This window comes from Echiichthys vipera, assembly GCF_963691815.1.
Source record: "Echiichthys vipera genome assembly, chromosome: 14".
Taxonomy (NCBI): Eukaryota; Metazoa; Chordata; class Actinopteri; order Perciformes; family Trachinidae; genus Echiichthys; species Echiichthys vipera.
In genome coordinates this window covers 15,569,248-15,592,436 of record NC_139839.1, presented here as the reverse complement: position 1 = coordinate 15,592,436, position 23,189 = coordinate 15,569,248, and the positions used below count along the sequence as shown (strand labels likewise).

At 39.6% G+C, this 23,189-nt stretch overlaps 1 protein-coding gene across 1 annotated transcript in view; it reads left to right on the top strand.

Moving 5' to 3' along the window:
• Positions 1-7,477: 7,477 nt before the first annotated feature.
• The window catches only part of LOC310956251 (neurexin-2-like), a gene marked incomplete at both ends in the record, with an annotated part of 97,466 nt that continues 81,754 nt past the window's right edge, over positions 7,478-23,189 (top strand). The window contains 4 exons of the mRNA XM_083926427.1: positions 7,478-8,180; positions 9,734-9,754; positions 15,687-15,716; positions 15,956-15,967. Of these exons, the coding sequence (XP_083782553.1) occupies positions 7,478-8,180; positions 9,734-9,754; positions 15,687-15,716; positions 15,956-15,967 (766 nt within the window). The remainder of the gene's footprint in view (positions 8,181-9,733; positions 9,755-15,686; positions 15,717-15,955; positions 15,968-23,189) is intronic.

Below are 23,189 nucleotides of genomic sequence, written 5' to 3'. Positions count from 1 at the left end.
TCGATTGAGCTGAGAAAGTTAGACGGGTGAAATTGTATTAGGTGGATAGCCTCCACTTTTTCAGCGGCCAACCCTAAAGGTTCCATGTTTAGATTGTATTGGTTTTGCTTTACTTTTGGCACAGCACTTACAGTATAAAGAACTGCTGTTCCTTGTAGATTTGTGGCAGGCATTGCCTCCTACTCCTGTCCCCCAGTTACACAGTAAGGATGGGTCAAACAACAAAAGTTTTGGATATTAATTTGTGGTGCTGCAATATATACTATAATATATGTCTATGAACGTTTTCTAAAATATTTAAATTTACATTAACAACAAAATGTAACTCTAATGTAGCACACAGGCTATGTAAAAGACATGTGCTTTGTCCATCTACACTTAAGCCATGTCACATATTTGTCAATACAACCTCATATATCTTTTACGGAATAATCAATCCGATCTATTGAATTTCTTTCTACCCCCCCACCTTGAGCATTAATAACATCTACAGTAGCACTTTGGGATGACTCCCGCAAGGAAATTGAGATTCCAGCAGCTTACAAAAAAGACTAGGGAGGTATATATAAAAAAAAAAAACAGTATAAGATAACCAATAAACTCTTAGCTAAATAAATACAGAAAGTATAAAAAATCAATAAACAGTAAGCAACAGTTTATGAGGAAGATGTAAAAATACAGGTCAAATAAAATTCAGGGAAAATTAAGTCAGATAAGTTAAATGTAGAGGAAATGTATAAGATAAAATATGTATGACTGTATATGACAGAAATGAACAGCAGCAAGATTTAGTTATTGCACTTAAGTGGTGGATTAAGTTCATTCATTCATTCATCTTCAACTGCTTATCCCCGGGTCGGGGTTGCGGGGGGTGCTGGAGCCGATCCCAGCTGACATCGGGCGTGAGGCGGGGTCCACCCTGGAGAGGACGCCAGTCTATCGCAGGGCACATAGAGACAGACAACCATACGCACCTACGGGCAATTTTAGAGTCATCAATTAACCTAACACATGCATGTCTTTGGATAGTGGGAGGAAACCGGAGTACCCGGAGAAAACCCACGCAGACACGGGGAGAACATGGAAACTCCACACAGAAAGGCCTAGGCCGGGATGCGAACCTGGAACCTTGTCGCTGTGAGGTGACAGGGCTAACCACTACACCACCGTTATTGCACAAAGAAGAAGATAAGTGTCCAGTTATGTAAGAGTAGATTGTTAATTGCACAGTGAGTGGCTCCTACTCCTTCCCTTCTCTCCTCTTTATTTCCTCTCCCCCCGAGTGAGGAGTTGGAGAGTGTGATGGCCTGATGGACAAAGGATTTCAGGAGCCTGTTGGTCCTACACTTGGGAAGAAGCAGCCTTCCACTGAACAGGCTCCTCTGGTTGCCGATGACGGTGTGCAGGGGGTAGCTGGCATTGTCCATAATGTCCAGCAGTTTGTCCAGTGTCCACCTCTCTACCACCGGACAAACTGCTGGACATTATGGACAATGCCAACCACCCCCTGCACTAGCATTTTACAACATGGCCTGTTAAGATTTGTATAGCCTTGTTTGTCATGATTGGGGGTACATAAAACAGTAAATAAAACAAATAATGTTTCATGATTTTCATACATGTTCTAAAGCTTAAAATTCATACAGCATACCTTGAATTGTATAAAAACTAAACATTGACTCTGGCTGTGGTATATTCATACATGAAGGTATGAAAAATTTACTATGGAGCAGCATTGACCATAGGTTGTCAAAAGTATCAATACTAAAACATTTTTATATACCACATGTTTCAACACTATACTATATGATATCCACATTTGATAATATCAAAAGTACCAAAGCTGTGAATAAAATAGAGATACAATTAGATTTTCAACCCAAGGCGGCATGTAGTCAGTTTCTGTACCAGCGCTGTGTGCAGGATGTTAATAAAAATAAGAGGAAAAAAAAGATCCTATTTTGTGTGCCATGGATTTTTTTATTCTTTTTGCTAAGGTATCCAGTATAATCTTTTATACTATTGTTGTGTAGAAGTTTGAAATTCTACTATAGTGCCAACCTTGGGCTAATAGCACTACAGCATGTGTCCTTTTGCAGTGGTATTGTTGTGTCAAGGGTGTATGGTGTCATTGCACTTAGTACAATAGCACTGAACTGCTGTATAAATGTCAGCTGTTAAATGTATGTCCATGTGTTCAGTTTACAGTCATAATACAATCTGAATTATTGCAGGGTGGGATACAGTATAGTTACAGTATACCAATAGAATTGCTGTACTAGGTGGTGTACCATTTTTATGATATTACAGCATATAAAGCAGTGAAATACTGTATGTGGCAGGTAAAAAATCAGCCTCTGTATTTTGCTGAGTTAACCAACAAAAAGGCCAAAATACCTGCCTCAAATTTATATTTTTACCAGGGCCCAACCCCAGCGACTTCCTGTTTGATCCAATAAGCAAGCGCCAAAAATTGTTAAATTGTCCGTTTTTCACAGCATGATTAAACCTATTTAAGGTCTGGTATCTCCATGACAACACTGAGGGGGGTGATTATTTTTTTTGTACCAGGTTAGTTTTTATTTTATTGGAGGTTAAAGTTTATGAATAATTAGGGGCGCGGCCTCTTGAGTGACAGCGAGCTGCTGGCCCTCACTTCTCCTCAGAGGTTTACTTTAGCCAGATGGAAGTATCTCCCTCCCCCCAAAGTCACATCAATGCCCTTTTTTGGTAAGAGGAAATAAGGCGGAGTCAAAGTCTGACAAGATGGTCACTCCCGTAGGCAAATACGATTGGATCAAGTTGAGAGAACGGACCTCGACAGTGATGCTAAGTCAATTTTTTATACAGTCTATGAATTTTACAGACCAAATTCTGACCATGATAGGTAATTGGCCTGTTGCTTTTAATGAAGAAACAGCATGTTATCCAGTGAGAAAGCCATTAAATGTAGAGGAGATGGTGGCAAATTTTACAATAACAAGCCTGACTGAAAAACACCTTACTTAAAAGTTTATGTGTTATTATCGTGTGATCAATAGTGAGTCCAATGTGGAGAGGGGAAGCAGCTGACCCCGGGACAACACAATACGAGGACCTCAATTAGAGCTCTCTGCCACATATTTCATCGGGTTGTTATTACTTTATTTCAAAGAGGTCAGTATGCTATCAATTCAGTAGGATAAACAATAATGTTAAAGCGAGAAAACATCGAAAAGGTTGTACACAGTGCTACATTTTTCTTTTCTTTTTTTTTGTAAGTAAATGTCAATTTTAGCTGTGCTTCCTATAAAAGTCTGAATGTCGGAAGGGGTTAAAAATCAACACCTCCTCCCAAAATCCCATGGCAAGGCCTTCTTAAGCTTGAGATGTGTGCTGAATCAGGTTAAGGTTGTTTTTTTCTACAGGTGTAGAGAAATGACATTGCCAGACAAGCATCACAAAGCTGCTTCATCTGCCCTGTGTGTGTTTGCCTAATAGTCCCTGAGATATTCTGAGAGTGTTGTTGAAGTTGATGTAAGCAAAAAAACAACAACACAGATGTAGGTGATGACTACCGGAAACATGGGGGATTTCAAAGATAAAAAATAAATACAGAAAAATAAAGAATACAGACAAAACACTAGAGTTTTCGGTGGAATCAGTGTGGCCCCCTGGTCACGCTTTTTTTTGTTTTGGTAATTAGACTATTTATATCAGCTTCAAATCTAGGTGGTATGCTCTGAAGGATCATGGATGCACTGTTTAAATTTTAGGCTTGCTGACTGTGTTATGCTGTTTGTGTTCATGTTAACATGAATATTGATATAAAATAAGTCAGCTTGAAATGGGCCCTATTGTTTCTCATGTCAACTTATTACGACTGAAAATAAAGCTTTAACTTTAAGCTTTCCGAGCAATGCAATTCCTGTGTCTATAAATATAGTTGGCCATACTGTGCACTTGTTAAAAGCTATTGAAGCATATTCTTAGCCTATTATGAGTATTCCAAATATGATAACCCATATGGACATATCTGATCACACATTATTGTGCACGTTTCTCTTAATGAGTGTCTCAAAGGGAGTAGTTTCATAACAGTTATAATGTGGCGCGGCCATGAAGCTGAACGCACCACATGCCTGTCTTTTTATATACAATAACGAGTTTCAAAGCAAGCTGAAGTCAGCCACGTATACAGCTGCGACAGACTCTGAGAAGCATTTCACACACCATACCTGACCCTGGCAAATTGCAATTCATCCTGTGAAGAGGGTGTCAGTTTTTTATGACCTTCCAGGATACAGCTATTCCCATGATAAACCCGTCTATCAGAGGGGTTTTCTCCCAGCCTGCAGCTTCAGGAAAAACTTTGATTTACGTATTTGCTGTGATGCACTCTTTCTTGCGACATCTACCTTTTAGAGAATATACCCAACTGTGGCAGGCCCTCATCAGCAGGAAGCCCAATAGAGGCTGTAATTCCCTGCAGAATAAACACATACTGTATTATATTTCTCTCTGTGGCAGACATGAAATTGGGCCAAACCTACATGAAACGCATCGACTCCTATACTTGAGAAAAAAACAACTCGTCATAACATAACATAAGGATTATTTCTTGCTTTCAGACAAAAAAGCTATTTTTGTGGTTCAACTCCAGAGCTTTAACTCGACATATTATTTACAGGAGTAAGTTAGTATTTAATGTAGACTGATTGATTGAATCTGAGTGGATCAATACCTTGTATATAAACCGCTACAGTATCAGTATTCCTTTCTATTCCTGAGGGTGACTTTGGTACATTTTGTAACTATTAAGAGCTCAATACTGAATGATACCCTGCCTTATAAATCAAACAAGTGAGTTTAATCAGATGTGTGATGACATGTCATTTAGGGCTACAACTAATTGTTATTTTCATTATCGATAAATTGTTATTTTGTTCAAAAAATATAAAATATATTTTGAAAAATCAGTGTTTCTAACAGTTCAAGATGACGTCTTGTTTTTCTCCACAACTCTGATATATTCAGTTTACTGTCATAGAGGAGTAAAGAAAACATTACAACAACAAATATTCACATTTACGAAAGCAGAGGCTTTTTTTCTTAATTGAAAAAAAATGACTCAAAAAAGTAATCGATTATCATAATAGTTGGCAATTACTGTAACTAAAGACATAATGTGTAAGATTTTCATATAGTTAATTACTATTAACTATCTATCAAAGATTGAATTAAAACAATGATGACTGATCATATGACCCACTTCTACTTGCCTTTTTGCTGAGTATTTCAATATCTGTGTCTGTGGTGACATTCCCTTGTCAGTGATGCTGCTGACAACGGCTGGTCTGTCGGTGGAGCGCGCTAGGCTGGCTATGCTGCGTTCACTCTAAATCTGAGTTAGGCTCGTAGTAAGGGCAGAGAAAAGTGATGTGACAAGATGGAGGGCTCTGAAAGAACAGGCTTGCCTGCAATCACATCTTACTGCCAAAAACAAGGTGTCTCAAATCTTACAGAATATGACTTTAAGTAGTTGACAACAAAGTGTTTAATCAACTAATCACTGCAGCTTTAATGTAGTTTATAGGCATCCTTGAGCTCTACAGTGTTACTCTACTCCCTTGTGCAAATTGGTTATAATAGATTACGGCTCCTGATTTTGCCTTTGATCACTTAATTGGATCACACAATGGTATAGCTCTTTTATGTGACTTTAATAGGTTTTGGATAGCAGTGGAACTCTTTGGCACAGAGGCATAAGCTATAACAGGCTGTGGCTACACAGACAGCACTTGTCTGTAGAATGAATTCATTATTGGCTTTGCTCTCTGTAGGGAAATTGCTGTTAATAATGAAAAGATAAATAAATGCTGCCATGATTCGTTGAATACAAATGTTGTAGTTTTTAGCCTTTCTCAGTTTTAATACTGTGGCCGGGTAAAGGTTTCCATTTCAGCCAAAGACTGATGTGTAACTTTGTTTTTGTCTTCAGGCCTCTGAGACGCACCCTCTTTTGTTATCACAAAGTATTGAATTTTCTTTTTTTTGTTTGTTTGTTTCTTACACAGACCTCTTCCTTTTCATCAGTCCCAGCCTCTGGCCTGCATGTGTTGTTCAGCTGTAATGTCTTAGCTTGAGCCCAGGGAGCGCAAAGGTCTTAAGGGGCTCAACATCACTGAAGTTAGTGAGGCCATGGAATGTACCAAAACATCTGTGGGGGTGCTTATAAAACAGACTGTTTTCCACCAGCTTTTGAAAAGTAGCACAGGACTCAGCAAACCATTGACCTCTGCTTCCCTTGCTGCTTGGAGGCCAACACATGAGGAGGGCCCCTGGATTGAGATGCTACTTGGTCCAAGCATCATGTTGAGGGCCTGTTGCTGGAATCTTTAGGCTGTAGCCATGATCTTAAAGATCTTCAGTAGTAATGTTGATGAATGTATTTATATGTATTTGGGTAGTGATGTTGATTATGTATAAAGATGAGGAATGAAGTGGTTTAGCCGAAGGGATGGACGCTGCAGCAAGTGGTTTATGTACATAAATTGATTGATGCAATAGATTGGTATAGAATAGGGGTAGGACTAGACCAGCATTTAAAAAAATATATTTTAAATTAAGTATATTCAATTAATGACATCAAAACAAGATGTAAACCACTCTCTCACACCTCTCCACTCTCTGCATCAAGCCAACAATTTCCCAGTGAGACACAGGTGGCATTCATCAAGCAATCAGTCAGCTCCAGTGACACACACACACACACACACACACACACTTGACTCCGCCCCCCACATAGACACACCTCTAGGCACACATTACCTCCTAGTGACAAGCAACACATCCATGCAGCTACACTTTATAAGAATGAATCCTCTCTATCGCAATCATTACTATATTTCCTATTCTGTCATTTTAAAGATTTTAATGATGTTGTAGTTCATTTTCCATGTCATTCAAAATTACTGTAAATTGTTTATCTTTCTTTTGTACAATCAATTGTTAGTAATCTTTCCAGCTATTCATTACACACTCTTCTTTTATGTCTTAGGATGTTGGGAGGCTGAGAAGAATGGAGGCTTTACCCAAGCTGCATGCCTAGCTTACCCATGGAGAACTGACAAGAACAGTGCTGGATGGAGGCCAAGACACTGGATGGCGAAGACGAGGAAGCACACCGTATTGTGGATCACTTGTGCTGTTTGTTCTCTTTCTCAGCCGTTTCAAAGTAGACACAAAGTATTCTGCAATGTACCTCATTTGTTCGCTCTGTCACGTGTCGCCCATGGAGAGATGGCTAAAAGAATCAGAATAGATAGTCAAGGCTAAAAAAAACAAATTTACTGCATGTGGGAGTTGCAGTCTTTTTTCTGTAGATTTTAGTGATAACAAAAGAAGTGTAGACTAAATAAAATTTCCTCCTAACAGCTCTGTTGGATATATGCATTAGAGACCACAGGGGAGCCAGTAGTTGTGGATAGTAACCATCATGGGAAAGTGTAAAGGCAAGGCTTCGTGGTTACTGTTGTTGGCTGTGTTGGTGCTAACAGCGATAGCTTTGGAATATGAGGGAGTTCCTGGTCAGTGGACACGCTATGGCCAGTGGGACGCCAAAGCAAAAGGTGAGCTCAGCTTTATACTGAAAACCAACATCAGCAAAGCTCTGCTGCTCTATCTGGATGACGGAGGGAACTGCGACTTTCTGGAGCTCCTGATTGCGGACGGGAGGCTGCACATGCGCTTCACCATCCATTGTGCTGAACCGGCGTCCCTGCACACAGAGACACGAATCAACGACCTGCGCTGGCACAGAGTCCTTCTTTCTCGTAATTACAGAGAGACTAGGCTGTTGGTGGACAACGAGGAGAAAGTGGCTGAGGTGAAGTCCAAGAGAAAAGAGATGGTAGTGGCCAGTGACCTCTATGTAGGGGGAATCTCACCTGATGTGCGTCTCTCCGCCCTGACATCCAGTACTGTTAAATATGAGCCACCATTCCAGGGCCTTATAGCCAATTTGAAACTGGGGGAGGCGCTACCATTACTGTTGGATGGCCAAGCTGTTTATAGCGATTTGGAGTACATATGTGCCACACACTCTCCGTGCAGCAACAATGGCCTGTGCTCCATCAGCCAAGGAGAGGTCCTCTGTGACTGTATCAATACCAGCTACAGGGGGAGGTACTGCCATGAAGGTGAGAAAAATATTCTGTGTTTTGTAGCAAGAGTATTAGAGTATTTTAGTATTTCTTTCTGTGTGATTTGGGGAAGGACAAACTTTATTTGCATGGTTAAATGCGTTGCCTTTGGTAAAAAAAAAAGTCATACTATTATTGTAGTCCTTCAGGATTTGTTTGTCAAATGCCTTTTTTTCCCAGTGTACTTTGGCTAGTGAAAATGTTTGCCATCCTTATGATTAGCATCAGCTTACAAAAGGTTAAAATTCCTTATTAATATCCCATTCTAAGTATATAGTCTTATCCCTCATTAAGCTCTAGAAGATAATCAATAAAGCCCACTTTAAAGTGATATAGGTCAAAGTATATACAACAGCATTACTTAAAGGCTGCTTAGGTGTGCAACTCTAGCTCTCTCAGCAATTATCTTCACGAGTCATAGAGGATAAGTGCCTACTAATGTGACAGATGTTTACATGTTTTCAACGCAGTCAACAGACGTCTAAATGGGTGTCATTTTTATTATTCGGGAAAGTCTACGAAACAGTAAGAACGTGAACTTGGCATTTTAAAGTCAGCTTTGAAATCCCTTGTATCGACAGAGGAAAAAAATGGATGTTAGTAATTATTAATGCTAATTGTTATTATGATAATTAAAGACATGTACCACTTATTTATTTTACCAGGGACAGTGAGCATTAATTTCATTTTCCGTCTCAATGTACATGTGCCAGAGTTAGCTAATGAGCTCATTTTCATCTGGCAAGTTATTACAAATTATTGGCCTCATGTTATCAATACACGGATTCAACAAGCACTACAGTACAAAATATACAGCAACAATAAAATACATAATAATAATAATAATAATACATGCATAAATATACAAAAATAAGAAAACAAAGAGTATGAGTAGTTGTATGATCACTCATGATTGAAAGTTTGGTTTGCTTTAAGCCACCTGTTAAGTTAATGTTTAAAGGTGAGTAAGGCTCTCTCTCAATTCAATAGGAAGATTATTCCAGTAGTGGGTGGTTCGGAGTGAGAAGACCTACACTTGCGACATCTGTATTGTACAACACAGTCCCCTCGGGTAGCTGCCCTTGTTGCCCTGCCGCTACTATCTTTCTGCATTATGAACTGACTCAGTGTGGGAGGTGAAAGTCCATGTAAACTCTTAAAGATGAGGCAAGCATGTGAAATAAATTTAAATAAAATAGAAAGTGGACTCAAACCTCTAAGCCTAAAGTTATTTTTATTACATACATTGTAACAGTGCTGATCTGTACACCCTTATATTAACCACTAATACATTCTTGAATAACAGCCTGCCGTTTAAGTTATGGCTTATTGCAAAGTAAATATGTGATTATATGTCACAGCTAGATTGTGATATAAAACCAGTATTGATGTCAGCGATGGTAATGCTAAAACTGACAGAACAAATGACCAAACTCACAGACCGGCTAATACACGTCTGTCAAACTGCATGTTCTGGCCGTGGAAAGAAGCAGCAAGGTTAAGCAAAACAACATTTAAATATGTCCTGTTTTTTCTTTATTCTCCTGCAGCTGTCCAGAGAGAAGTAGAAGGTAAGACAATGCATAATATAATGAGCATAACGATGAGCATAATTAGTTTTTCGTGATGCTCTTATTTGCAAAGGCTATTACCAAGCGTGTGTGTGTGTGTGTGTGTGTGTGTGTGTGTGTGTGTGTGTGTGTGTGTGTGTGTGTGTGTGTGTGTGTGTGTGTGTGTGTGTGTGTGTGTGTGTGTGTGTGTGTGTGTGTGTGTGTGTGTGTGTGTGTGTGTGTGTGTGTGTGTGTGTGTGTGTGTGTGTGTGTGTGTGAGGTTATTATCAGGTTGTTATTGTCGGTTTGGACTGCAGTTCTGACATCCAACAAATTAAGCTGAAACTGAATATACTATCAGTGGTCATGAGGTCACTATGTGAAAAGCTCTTAATGCGCTGAATGTTCATTGGATATAAAATCAGTGTGCTCAAGGTGACTGGAGAGATCTGCAGAGTCCTTGGCTGTTGCACAATTTGGGGAGCATTCATATAGTGCATCATAGAATAAATTACTGTGCATACAGGCTTTGTTTTATTTGCTATAACCTATATATTTTTCTCTCTCTGAAGTATATATTTTCCTCATCTAAACTACGTTCATGTCAAGGTTAACTTGGTCATTATGCTCTAAGGTTAATATGTGGATTAAACTCCAACATGAAGGTATTCCTTTGGCATAACATGGCTGATTACTGAGGCATTGGCATTCATTGAATTGTAATATAATTAGCACAATGTTTTTTTTATATATATGTTCTTCAGTCTCCTTGACAGAAAATAAAACATTTCTGTTATCGGCTGCATTTAACCGGCCACAATTTAAACAGGATTTGTTTCTAATGAATACTGAACGAGAAATGTAGATTGAAACTGAGGTGGGAGATTTATTTAGTCTGCATCAGAGCGAGACATCCATCTTCCCAGTAAGGAGTGCTGGTTCTGGTGAAAGGGCGGCCAACAGGCTCAGGGGACCAGAGCAATGTGCACTGAACCCCTGCACATTATAAATCACTGTTACTGACTCAAAATGCACCGACCCATGCACACCTGCTCTCCGAAATCCTGCTTCTGACGCTTTAGTTTGGCGTGCGAAAGCAAAATAAACCGAACATTGCAAAATGTTATTGTCTTCATGTATAGTCTCAGTGCAGAGTGCAAGTAGAAAGACATGAGTGTAGAACGGCTTTTATGAAAACACACAAAAATTCAAAAACATTAGTATACATAATATTCGATGACGCATATTTTGGTATAGATTCTGTATGTTCAGCACATAAGTAAGACTAAGTGACCCTGGTATAAGGTTGTACGCTTCAGTAATAGTTAATAGGTCTCATCTCTTCACTATTCGAAGAAAAAAACATTAATCATTCTTAATAAGAGCAAAAATGGCATTGCTCTGCTCGCAGCAAAAAAAGACAGGCATTATTAAATGACATGCTGCAAAGAGAGCACATCAGAATGTTTATTGGATTAAAGCTTGACATGGAGACAATCCCCAATGCAGAATGCATGAAAACAACAATGGCAACAGTAAAATCACTCTCACCAGATGCCTTTTTCTCTATCCTTCATACAACTCCATGTGTTATTCGGCAGCGAGTCTTTGATGTCCTTGCAGCGACGGAAATAGACGAATCCATGCATTAGCTCCTCTCCCCAGAGATGGTAAAGATGGTAACTCATATGCTATATTTGGTTTTGGCTGTGGGTTTTAAGTGGCACAGGAATTATCTTTATTTGTTTGAGGAACTGCTTTAAGGCAGTAAACCTTGGGATCAGCAGGTGAGTCTTCGGAGTTGTTCATCCACAGAATGCAGCATGTGGGCGCCCGTTGATCTGTTCGGACTAAGACCATGGTGGGGCATGCTCTAATGCCAAAGGGTGCAGGATCCTCTGATGTTCTGTGTGCAAAAAAAAACAAAAAAACAGGTCTGTGAAAGAGAGATAAGAACCTCACCTCATAAGGCAGATACAGAAGAACATATAGGGAAACCTTACAAAACACACACGAGTCAAATACAAAGACATTGTCATTGTTTGGTTTTGTTTTTTGTTCACATGTGTAAAAACACAGCGATGACACAGTAAGAACTATAGGGATGACAAAGCAAGTTAGAAATCATCTAAGAAGGGACGAAGCTGGTCCTGGTGGGCTTGAATCTTTCAGCAGCAGTGACCTTGGTCTAATCCCCGATCACAAAAGGCTCCATAATACTGTACTTTTTACGAGGAAAACAAATTTGGCAAATCCTAATCCTCATGCAATGGCTTTTTCTTCTCAGATGCCACTAATTAATGTCACAATAATGACAGAGAGGTCCTTCAACATCTGCATTTGTTGTTTTTTTGTTTATTTTTAAAACTAGTTAAATTAAAGCTTCTTAGATAGCAGTGTTTGTCTTGTTAGAAGTAGGCTGTTTCCAAAAGTTCACACAGTCGAGAGCTATTATTAAAATTTTATCAAGGTGTATTTTTGCTTTTGTAGTAGCCCCACTGACATTTTATCCATGGAAGATTTCACACCCTCAAATTTGTAATACTAATGCCAGATTATTCTAGTGACTATACTATAAAATAAATATTTAATTTGTGAAAGGTAAAACAAAATCAGTGAACAAAACAAAAGACAAAGGAGGCTTGTTTAAAGATCAACACACAGTAAGGAAGGAAACATGCATGCAATACAGTATATTGAAATATATAAGAAAAACTAATCCATCATAATTTCCCCTTGCTAACTTTTACTTTTTAAATCCACACTGAATCATATGTAATAGAAACGTCTGGGTTCAAACCTCCATCCTCAAGGTTTCAAAGTGACATGTGACATGTAGCGCAACATGTTTGAAGCTTTGAAAACATAGAGTCAATTTATTATGAAATTAATCAAGGTCAGAAGATATAGCAAAGTAAAGGGATTTGTCAGTGTAGCAAACACATTACTAACAAACGAGTACTGTTCTCAGTCCCTACGGAGTATCATGATGAAATAATCAATAACATCACATCTACATGGTGAATCGGCCAATTACAGATTATAAACAGCCTTGACTAGAACAGTGGGTTGTTTTTATTTGTTACAAAAAAAATATTAAAGGGATACTTTACCCATTTTAATCCAGGTCTATGTCATAGCAATGTAAGCACTGTGTTCAGATGAACGCTGTTTGGCCTGTCTAAGTGGCAGAATCCCCACACCGAAACACCGCCCACATTACCTTGACACAGATCTGGATTAAAATGGGTAAAATAAATAAAAGTATCTCTTTAGGGACACCAAGTCAAATGGATCCTGAAAGCAAAATACAAATAAAATAAATAATAAACATTTAATATAAAGCTTCCGAGGCCTGGTTATACACTTTTGTTTGGCCTGAAACTCGTCTTTAACTGTCAAGGTTGCCTCTTATCTAAAAATAGAAAACTGGTAGATTACTGGCAGGGGAGGCAGCTTATTTTCATACAGGCTTTCCCCTTAAATGGGACTCTACAGGTTTAGCCCGTTATCTCTGCATTTCCACACACTGAGATTTAGATGTAAGGCTCAGCCTAGAAGTTGAACATAATCAGTGTGTGGCTGCCCCCTATACAATGGGCAGCAACAGCACCACTCCTCATCCATTTTTCTTCTACTCCTTGAATGCCAACTAGATAGTCAAAGAAGACATTGTTGGCTGAGGCACTTGGGGGCCTGTTTTGATCACCAGCATATCACTCCATCAGTCAGGGATGCAGGTCAGTTTTCTCACCCCAGTGCTCAATAAAAAATGATAAATATGTGGAGTCAGTTTACAGGAATTACCGGTAAAGGTCTGGACTGGGCATTCCCCACTTGACAAAACGATGGCCACTGGCTTTGTAACTGCTTCTTCTTATTAGTTGGATAATAGGGCCCTACCCCTCCACCTCCCTACATGGAAAGAGATTACCAGATATTCCCTCTGCTGTGGGTGTGTCTTTGTCACCCATGATTTACAAGCTCCCCTTTTAGGCCCATGCTGCCACTGCCATGTCATGGTTCTGTAGAGCGATGTGCTTTCTCTTTTATAGCAGAAGGTACAGACACCAGCAAAAGATGAGCTCAAGTCCTCTCAGCTCTTAGTACGACTGGTGAGAATGAGATCACCTGAGAGATGATGAACGGAAGGGGATGTAACCCTGTTTACGCCTAGTTTATACATACGTCGGCTTGACATGTAGAGCAGAGCCACAGTGGGGTGGGTGCACACAGGAGCTCTTTGTCTATTGCATGGACTGGGTTGTGGTTGAATCCTGTTTAAGCAGAGACTCAGTCACTGGCTTTGCAATGACACACTGTATCAAAAGCCTACGTGTTGGCAGGAAAGGACCCTCCCAGGGGTAATCACGTCCATTCCACACCAGGAGCCGCAGCGTGAACAGCCTTGTTCAGCAGAACGTGCGGAGGAGATTTGTTTCGATCTGCTCCTTTGTGAGAATTTACCTAATGACTGAGCTGGGACTTCAACTGTGTGTAGGTGACTTGCTGTATGAGTCTGAGTGCCGATGCACTGATGAGAGCTGTTTGTGTTGGCTGGCACAGTGGGACTCATGCACTCAGCAGAACAATTGCGTTGTATCATCCCCATCTCCTTCTTGGCAAGAGGAGCAGGTGAGGTATGCCATATAATTTCTGGCTGCCATATTGAGATATTTGTCTGTGTCTGAGCTTAGCAAAGGACATAGGAGTGAGACACTGAATCAAATTTGGCTTTAATCGCTGCAATGTGTGCAGGCTGACCAGCTGGACGTTTATACGCCGTCATCTGAAACTGCAGTCCATAGATTTATGTTAGTTTTAATTTTGTTTGTTTTTTGTTCCCATTATGAGTATTACAATGCTGTACTCTTCCGCAGTCTCAGAATGCTCCATGCTTATGTAGTTTGGAGTACACTGTCTGTCAGACTGTTACACCATTAAGTCCTGCAGGTGTTGCAGTATGGCGCCCGTTTTCAGTACAGCAACCACAGCACCGCCTTCTACTTCACAGAATATGAAGGTATGCATTGTGCGTAGTCTTGGTAGCTGCTTTATGACAGTTAATAGTCGTTGAGGCTTTAGTCTCAGATTGCCAAACCTATTTCCCCAGCACTGTGTGAGCGCTGGAGTATGATTACTATCAGTCACAGTCACCTTGGGTGCCATTAAGCCCCCGGACGCAGCAACGTAGCCCTTGCGAAATAGACAGCAGAAGGAGAAGCAGAATGCCTGACACGAGTCCGATGTCAGGCTTTGTCCTAGCGTGGCACGCCAGACAAAGTGAGGCAGCTTCAAGTTTCAGCTCTATTTATTTTCAGAATTGTGTGGCAAATCATTAGTGGCTGACCTTTGACATGATGGTTGTTATGTCAGTGTTACACCAACTAAACCTATGAGCTCCATTAGAGGGTAAATCCTCTGTGAAAAGCGATGGGAAGGACTGGTGTCAGTTCTGCTATTTTATAAAACGCGGCCATTTAGAATGTTAGATAGGCGCAAATGGATTGGCAGTCCACTTACGTGCAAGTATCTAAGCCTATAGGGCCCTGTTAGAGATCATAAAACTAGCGTTACCAAGTGTAACATGTTTTTTACATTATCATATAATGCGGGATTTATGTATATCTGATACATCTCGAACACTGTCTGCATCAAGTAAACATACAGTATGTGTTCCATTTAGAAAAAAGCATCTATGTGAGCAACTACCTAAGGGTTGCACCAATCAAGATGTTTTTTTCTCTCCTTGCCTTCCCTCTCCTCCCTTGAGATGTCTGTCTGTTTTCAGTTTGATTTCCCCTTTATATTTTAGTTTGAACTTTGACATCCGTACCTACCCCAGGATGTCTGTCACAAACTGCAGTCCAACATTGTGACAATGCTTTTGTTCTCCCAAACCTCTTTATGAACTTCCTGTTTTCGTATCCTTTTTTCTGTTCTTTCCCTCAAGGTCTGGCGCACCTGATGTTAAACCGCCAAGGTATGGGGTCTATTGGTTTGCTTTTCCTTCCCAGCCACCTGATCACAACATTTCCCTTCCCTGAAATCATTTTAGTCAACTGTGCTGCACTAATATTTCCTCTCCTCTTTTTTCATATACTTGCCTATTCGTTTTTGCTTCCTGTCATGTTATGCTCACTACTCACTCAATCTGTGTCCGTCAAACCCTTGTCCTGACCACTGACTGAGCTACTGGAACATCACCTTTGACCTCTACAGTTTTTCGCCAAGGTAATGCATTTATGCTCATAGCATCCTTTCGGTTTGGTTTCATGGTGTTATCAAAGGAAATGAACAGGTGACAAAAAAAAGAAGAAAGGTATTTCATATCCAAAATGTCTTTCAGGTCTGCAAGAAATGGTTCATTGAGTCTTCCAGTAAAAATAATTAGAAGTGTGCACATTTACTGTGTTAGTAGAGGGCTTTTTAAAGTTGTTTCTTTTGCAGATACAGAATTTCATAAAGTTACAAGATAGTATGGATTTCTCAAATGTGCGGCCATCAAAGTCAGGTTCAAATGCTTCAAATGATTTCTACATTTTAGTAGTAGTGAAATGTGTTGCTTATTCATGTAAGCACAGATTCAAGAAAAATAGTTTTCCCAAACGATAGATGAGATATTTTCAGATGGTTTTTGATTAAAATATTGGAAGACTGAATTATACTAAAGCTATGGTACTGCCAGTGGTAATGTTTTATTCAGATATTTTACTTAAATAAAAATAGCAGTACTACAGTGTAAAAATAATCTGTTAAGCAAAAGTCTGCACTCAAAGTACACAAGTATAAGCATAAGCATAAAAATTTGCAGAATAGCCTATTTAAGAATAATATATATTTCGATTATCGATGTATTAATGTTTTAGCATCACTAATGTTGCAGCTGGTAAATGTGGGAGCAGTTATAATTAATGCTAGGTAGCTGTAAAATTACATTTTGTATTAATAATGTGAATATATAAAGTAACTACCAACTTTATTTGTCAAACAAATATAGTGCCATTAAAAGTACAATATTTCCCTCTATTGTTGTAAAGTAGAAGAATGCAGCAGCATAAAATGGAAATATTCAATTAAACTACAAGTACCTCAAAATTGTAAATAAGTAGATGTACTTAGTTACACTACACCACTGGGTACTGTGAGGTAAAATTCTGGAAGCAGAACTGGCCTCGTGAGACCGTCCTGATCTCACAAGCTCCATTGTATTTTACTCACACATCAGTCTGGTAACCTGCTGCAGAGAACATTTTGAAAACCAATCAGCGTTGGTTTTGAAGCGGCTCGAAGTGTGATGCAACAAGAAGCGACTGTTCAATGTAAACAACGGTTGCTTCTGCGGATGAGATGAGCGCAGCTATCGAGCAAGCCGCTCGCTAATGCTTTTTTCTCTAAGATCCTTCTGCTGGAATATGGGCTGGGCACCTGATATTGTCCTTTTATCCGTGAATTCACGTTACACAAACGGAAAATATCCTTTACCGACATGTTGTTTACTTTGCCTCGACACTCTGTTAATACGTCATACGCTTTGTTGATCTGATTAGAGATGCACGGATCGGATATCGGCTCTATTATTGACTAATTAGCTGGACCAGATATCGGACGAATGAGGCCAATCCAGTGTTCAGATCCAGTCCTTTCTTTTTTATTACTATCCTACACTGAAAATGCATTGAGCCATTGTTTTGTTGGGTTTCAGGCAGCTGCTATATTTTATATTACATTTTAAAATATCTGTTTGCAGTGCACTTTACATGGAAGTTTTATTTATTTATTTTTGCTGCTAACTTACACTTTGTTATTTGTTAATAAATAATATTAAGTACATTTATATCTGTGTTCATTTGTTACCTTTTTTTAACAAGGCTAAATGTTTATGTCAAGCCTTATGCCTTCACTCACACGGTTCATTCAACAGTAGTATTGGATCGGTATCGGGTATTGGCCGATACGCTCAGCCCAGGTATCGTATCAGATTGGATCAGAAAAGCCAGTGGCTTGCTTGATAGCTGCGCTCATCTCATCCACGGAAGCAACCGTTGTTTACACTGAACAGTCGCTTCTGGTTGCGTCACACTTTGAGATGCCTAAAAACCAACACTGATTGGTTTGGTCGCTTTGGCAACCTTCTCCAAATTTTCTACGCCGCAGGTTACCAGACTGATCTGCGACTAAAATACAATGGAGCTCATGAGATCAGGGTGGTCTCACAAGGCTAGTTTTGCTTCCAACATTTTACCTCACAGTACCCAGTGGTGTATTTTAACTAAGTACATCTACTTATTTACAATTTTGAAGTACTACTTACTTGAATATTTCCATTTGATAAATTATCTCATAGATGGATATGCAGAGCCAATGTGTATTATCAGAATGTATCCTTTTGGCGGAGTCAGTTTAAAGCAAAACATTCATTTATTATTTTAGGTGCAACATACACATGAGCATCACAAAGCCATTGTTTATAGTACAGAAAAGAGCAGTAAGAATTAGTCCTGAGAATTTTATTTTGAGCAGCGTGTGCAGATTACTGTAAAGCATATTTGTTCTAGTGGTTGGTGTCAAACTGTGGAAAAATCTACAAAATGATTTGAAGCAGAGGTTTTTTTTAAAGTGGGAGGAGGCCCTGCAGGGCTCCAAACAGTAGGGGAGGCTCAGTGAATGAAAGTGAAAAAATATTACATTAGTTATCAAATGAAGATCACACAGAACATAGCTCAGAGATACAGTAGTTTGGGGGGGATTTTACTGTGTTCCCACTTTACCAGAGTCAAAAACTAATAAATGCCTTAGGACATAGCTTTTTTATTCATTTGGTATAGTCTAACAGCAATATTAGGCTATCTCAGCTCAATTATTGGTGTCCATGGGATCAAATTACCAACAATGATCCCATAGGCATCCAGGAATTGAGCAAAACCAAGCAAGTAAAATAACGGGGGGGTCAAGGGATGCCTTTTTCCAAGCTTTGTCTGAGAGGAGGCCCACATGAAGTTGTCAAGTAATCCTTAGTTGATTGTGAATTATTGTGTATGGCTCTTGATTTATTGGTTGTATGGGTTGTTAAGTAACTGTAATTGACAGACCATCTATTTTTATTGCTTATGTTTTGAGTAAGGGGCAAGCAGAAAAATACATTTATTTCCCCTTCTCCTTTTCCATCCTGGATTGTGTATATAGAGTTGGGTTTTGATCGTGAATCGCTTTTTGTTTCTTGCTCGAGTTTTGCATTACAATGAGTGCAGCAGATAAAATGAAATGCAATAATAGGTATACCCCTTGGACATTAGAGAAACAGGGTACTGAATAGTGTGGGTGGCACTGACCTATATGAAAGCTGCTGTACTTATGCTTTGTGTTTTCTATATTCTCCTCTGTTGTTGACTTGCAGTTTCATAGAAACTATATTCATTCATAATGAGATTCTGTTTTTGACCCAATAAATGCTGAAAACTATCCATATACAGTTATTCTAAGATGTCATTTTAAATATGTGGATGTCAACTTTAATAGCTTTGTATGAATAACATTGTTCCCACTCCCATGGAACGCAAATTGGTAAAGATGAGAAAAGAGTGTGTGGCAGTACCCTGGGTGATCTCATATACATTTTCTGGTGTAGAACTGATAACACTAATATTGAGGTCATTTACAGTAGATGAAAAGGCTCCAGCGAATACTTCACAGTATGATTACACCAGTTTTTTACCCACTATAAATGGTGCAGCTTGAGGCCATACGAGACTGTGACATTATAGATTAAGGTCTGGATTATTTGGTTACTTGCTTTAGGACAAACTTGTTCATGTACAGAAGTAGTAATCAGTCTTTACAAGGGCAAAAGATAATGTTCACTTTAAACTTCTACTTTAATTGATGCTACGCCGACAGAATAATGCAGATATACTGTATGCTGCTATTGCCTCAACAATGATTGTCTGCTGTATTAGAATAATGCTGCTATATTAAATATTGAGTAAGTGACACAGTCCCAAAGGCTGACCACAATGTGATCCGTCATGAAATTAGGCCTAAATGTAATTGCTCCATTTCATGCATCAATAAGAAGAACTCGGTAATAGATTGTTGAAGAAGGATTAATATAAATAGGCCCCTAAGCAACACAAAGGCATAGCATAGCAACAATTACTTCCATAGTAATGTATATCTGACTTTATGGGATATACACGAGGCATCAGAGTCTTAGCCATTTCATGTTATGACAAACATTTGCTATTAACTTCGACAATGTTCCAGCTTTAGCCTGAGGGGACACTCAGGGGAGTAGTCTAATTTGATCTGAATCTATTTGGCAACATAATTTCAAATCAAATATAACCACAGTTGTCCCGTTATAATATATAAATGATTTAAAAGCTTTTTCGTAGACATCAGGAAAATTCATGAGCGGCTGCCTGTGCGTGAGCTTCAATCCCAGAATGCTTTGGTAACGTCCACACACACACACACACACACACACACAGCTGCACTGTAAATGGGGAGATTATTCAGGTACAGGTGTAGCTCACTGACGACCTAGAGTCCTAATGTGCATCCCTGCCTCCAGGCTAACAGTAAACTGGTGCCCCAATATCCACATGTCCGCACTGCCTGACTTATGTTGTTGGTGCAACCAGCCTGCAACTGAGTCCTCCGCCCCTGAGCAGGGGACGGAGTCAGACACTGCCATCTGCGCCCCTGGGACTTTTGGACCACTTTGAAATTAATCAGCTGTAAAACTTAATATTAATGAGCAATCCACATGTCGGAGCCACTGCAGCATGGTGTAATTGCAACAGAGACTGGAACAGGTGGGTTAGTAGGAGGTAGAGGCAGATCATTTCTTCCTACCTGATGGCAAGACTCTCTTCCTCTGTGTTTGATGTGTATCATGCTGTGATAGTTAACAGCTAATGTATAGCTCTTGGCAGATAATCCTTTTTGGACATGGGCATGGAGGCAACACCGGCTGCTATTAGCTATTTTAAAAGTTGTGAAAATGTTAAACTGGCGTCCAGGATGCTGTAGCTCCCTTTATATGTTGATGCTGCATACTTCATTGGATTGGCCATGAGCAGCACCCCAAGGACTCAGCATTATTAGTTTCCCGAATCTAGAGGGTTGGTGTGCAAGTAGATAGGAGATTGTATGATTTATAGTAAGAAAGAAAGGCGCAAAGCAGCAAGATGTGAGAATGAGAAAAGAGTGGGAGACATGTTGGATCTGCCAGTATATTCTGCTGAGCCTTCTTTTTCTGTCCATATGGATACGCATTTGCATAGGGGGATAGTTCGCTGTCTTATAGCAGCCAATGTAGATGGTTCACGACTCTGCCTCCAGTCAACTTCAACATGTATAAAGTGCTAAACTGCTCCAGCAGCATCTCTTAGCTGGTGTAGCGACTGCAGCCTGTGTGTCTGATGGCATTTCCTCTGAGTTAGAGCCCGAGTCTATCTGGTGTCAGCGCAAACACAGCCAGTATTGCCTTTTTCACAACATTGTCACTGCAGACAATGGGCCACCTCTTAGGTAAGCAGGAAATCAGAGATATGGCCCGCTGCCTCTCTAACCACCCACACACTTCCGCACGTCTGCTAGTGACGTCTTCATGTAGAAAGCTGGGAATGACAGAAAGATGTTTGCACAGGATGTGATGCAAATCCTCTTGTTATATGGACTGAATGAGAAGCCTTTCATAGATATTAGATTCAATTATATCTGTCCCTACGGTATTATTAACTACACAGCCACTGCAAGTACTTTGCTCAATTGGGCCACAAGGCTTTCGGTGTACCATGATCATTTTTTCTCAATCATTTTATGTTGCCTTCAGTGTTTACTGCGCTGACTTTGCACTTGCTCTTAGGCTTCACCTATAACATCAGACAAATGCCGAACTTTACATTTAGGCTCAACAACAATAGCTTAGAAAGTTGCTGTCTGCGCAGTAGTTGAGTACACTGCTCAGACAATAGAGACTAATGGGACCACTGATCCTGTTGGCTTAAATTGGCCCTGGAGTTCAGAAGCCGACATTTATTGTACAAACAAACACAGGCTTAAGGGACAGCTTATCCTTCTAGCTTGAAACAGCTTGTTCAGTAGCTTCGTGCCTGTATCTAACAAACAAGCAGAGAAAGGGGTGTCTATACTGGCGAAAAAAAAGATGCACAGCTGGGAGAAGTTAGCCTTCAGGGCTTTCTGTCCGAAACCCCTTAGGTTTAGGCAACAGTACTATGTGGTTAAGTTTAAGAAAGATAGTGGTGTTGGCTCAAATAAACCCTTTTTGGCAGAAAGGCCTGAAGACCAACCCTCCCCGTATGGAAAACAGCTTTAGTCAGAGTTCAAGAACTGTGTTATACAATAGTTAACATTCACCCTGTGGTTCGATGTAACACATTGATTTCTGGCGTCTACTGCAGATTTCATTATTGTTAAGATTAAAATTGGTTGTCAAGATGTGTTTGCAAGGCCCTAGAGACGTTTGATTGTTCAGTGTACAATAGGGTCGAGACATATCCCACAGGGCTTAGTCTGCAAAATCATAGCACAGCATTGGACGCAGAGCTGTCTGACCTTTGGCCACCATGGTGTCGAGTTCCGATTTCAAGAGTCTGCTGCTTTCTCCACTCAGATTGTTGCTTGACTTCATGGCCTCAAGATATAAAACTTGCTCCAGAATAAGTTTTTCATATTGCTTTCTGGTTATTATTCTATACAGTACCTGTCTGTCTATCTTCAATATATTTTTTTATCTTTAATGCAAAATCTTGTATTTTGTATTGAACAAATTGGTTCAATGATAACTATGTTGGCAAATTGGTAACTGTCAAACCCCAAAACCAATCATAAAGCTTTTTTCTTTTTATGGTTCAATCATTAGTAGAATCATAGTTGACCATTCTGGAATATCAATAATAATTTCTGTAGAATGTGTCAAGATGTTTGGCACGTTGATATAAGGTCCTTAGTGCAGCTTTGGAAAAGTTATGTTGCTCGCTGGGAACTGTACGTGGAATTCCATGAAATGATGAAGATGACAAAAATCTTCCTTCTGCTCTGGTTAAGCCTGAAACCTTTATTGGGGTTGTCTGGGAAAAAGTTTGAGTCATCAGATTTACCTGTACATTTAACATGGTCACTGGAAGTTATTTCAACTACGGTTGTGAATTAGAGATTTAGCCAAGCCTGACGGACTTATATTGGTATTTTAAAATGTCACTGTAGAATTCATATTCTTATGACTACAACAAAGCCAATAATGTGTTAGTCCATCTTTCAAGGCTTTACAACTTCCCTACCCTGTTTATGGTCCATATTTGCCTACTGAAGATATCAATCTTTAAGAACAGGTCCTGAATATATATTTTCTCTTTGCTTTTTTTAATTATTATTCACAGCACTAGGAAAGTGTTTTTGATCTGGACTCACAGTAAACTACAGTGCCCGT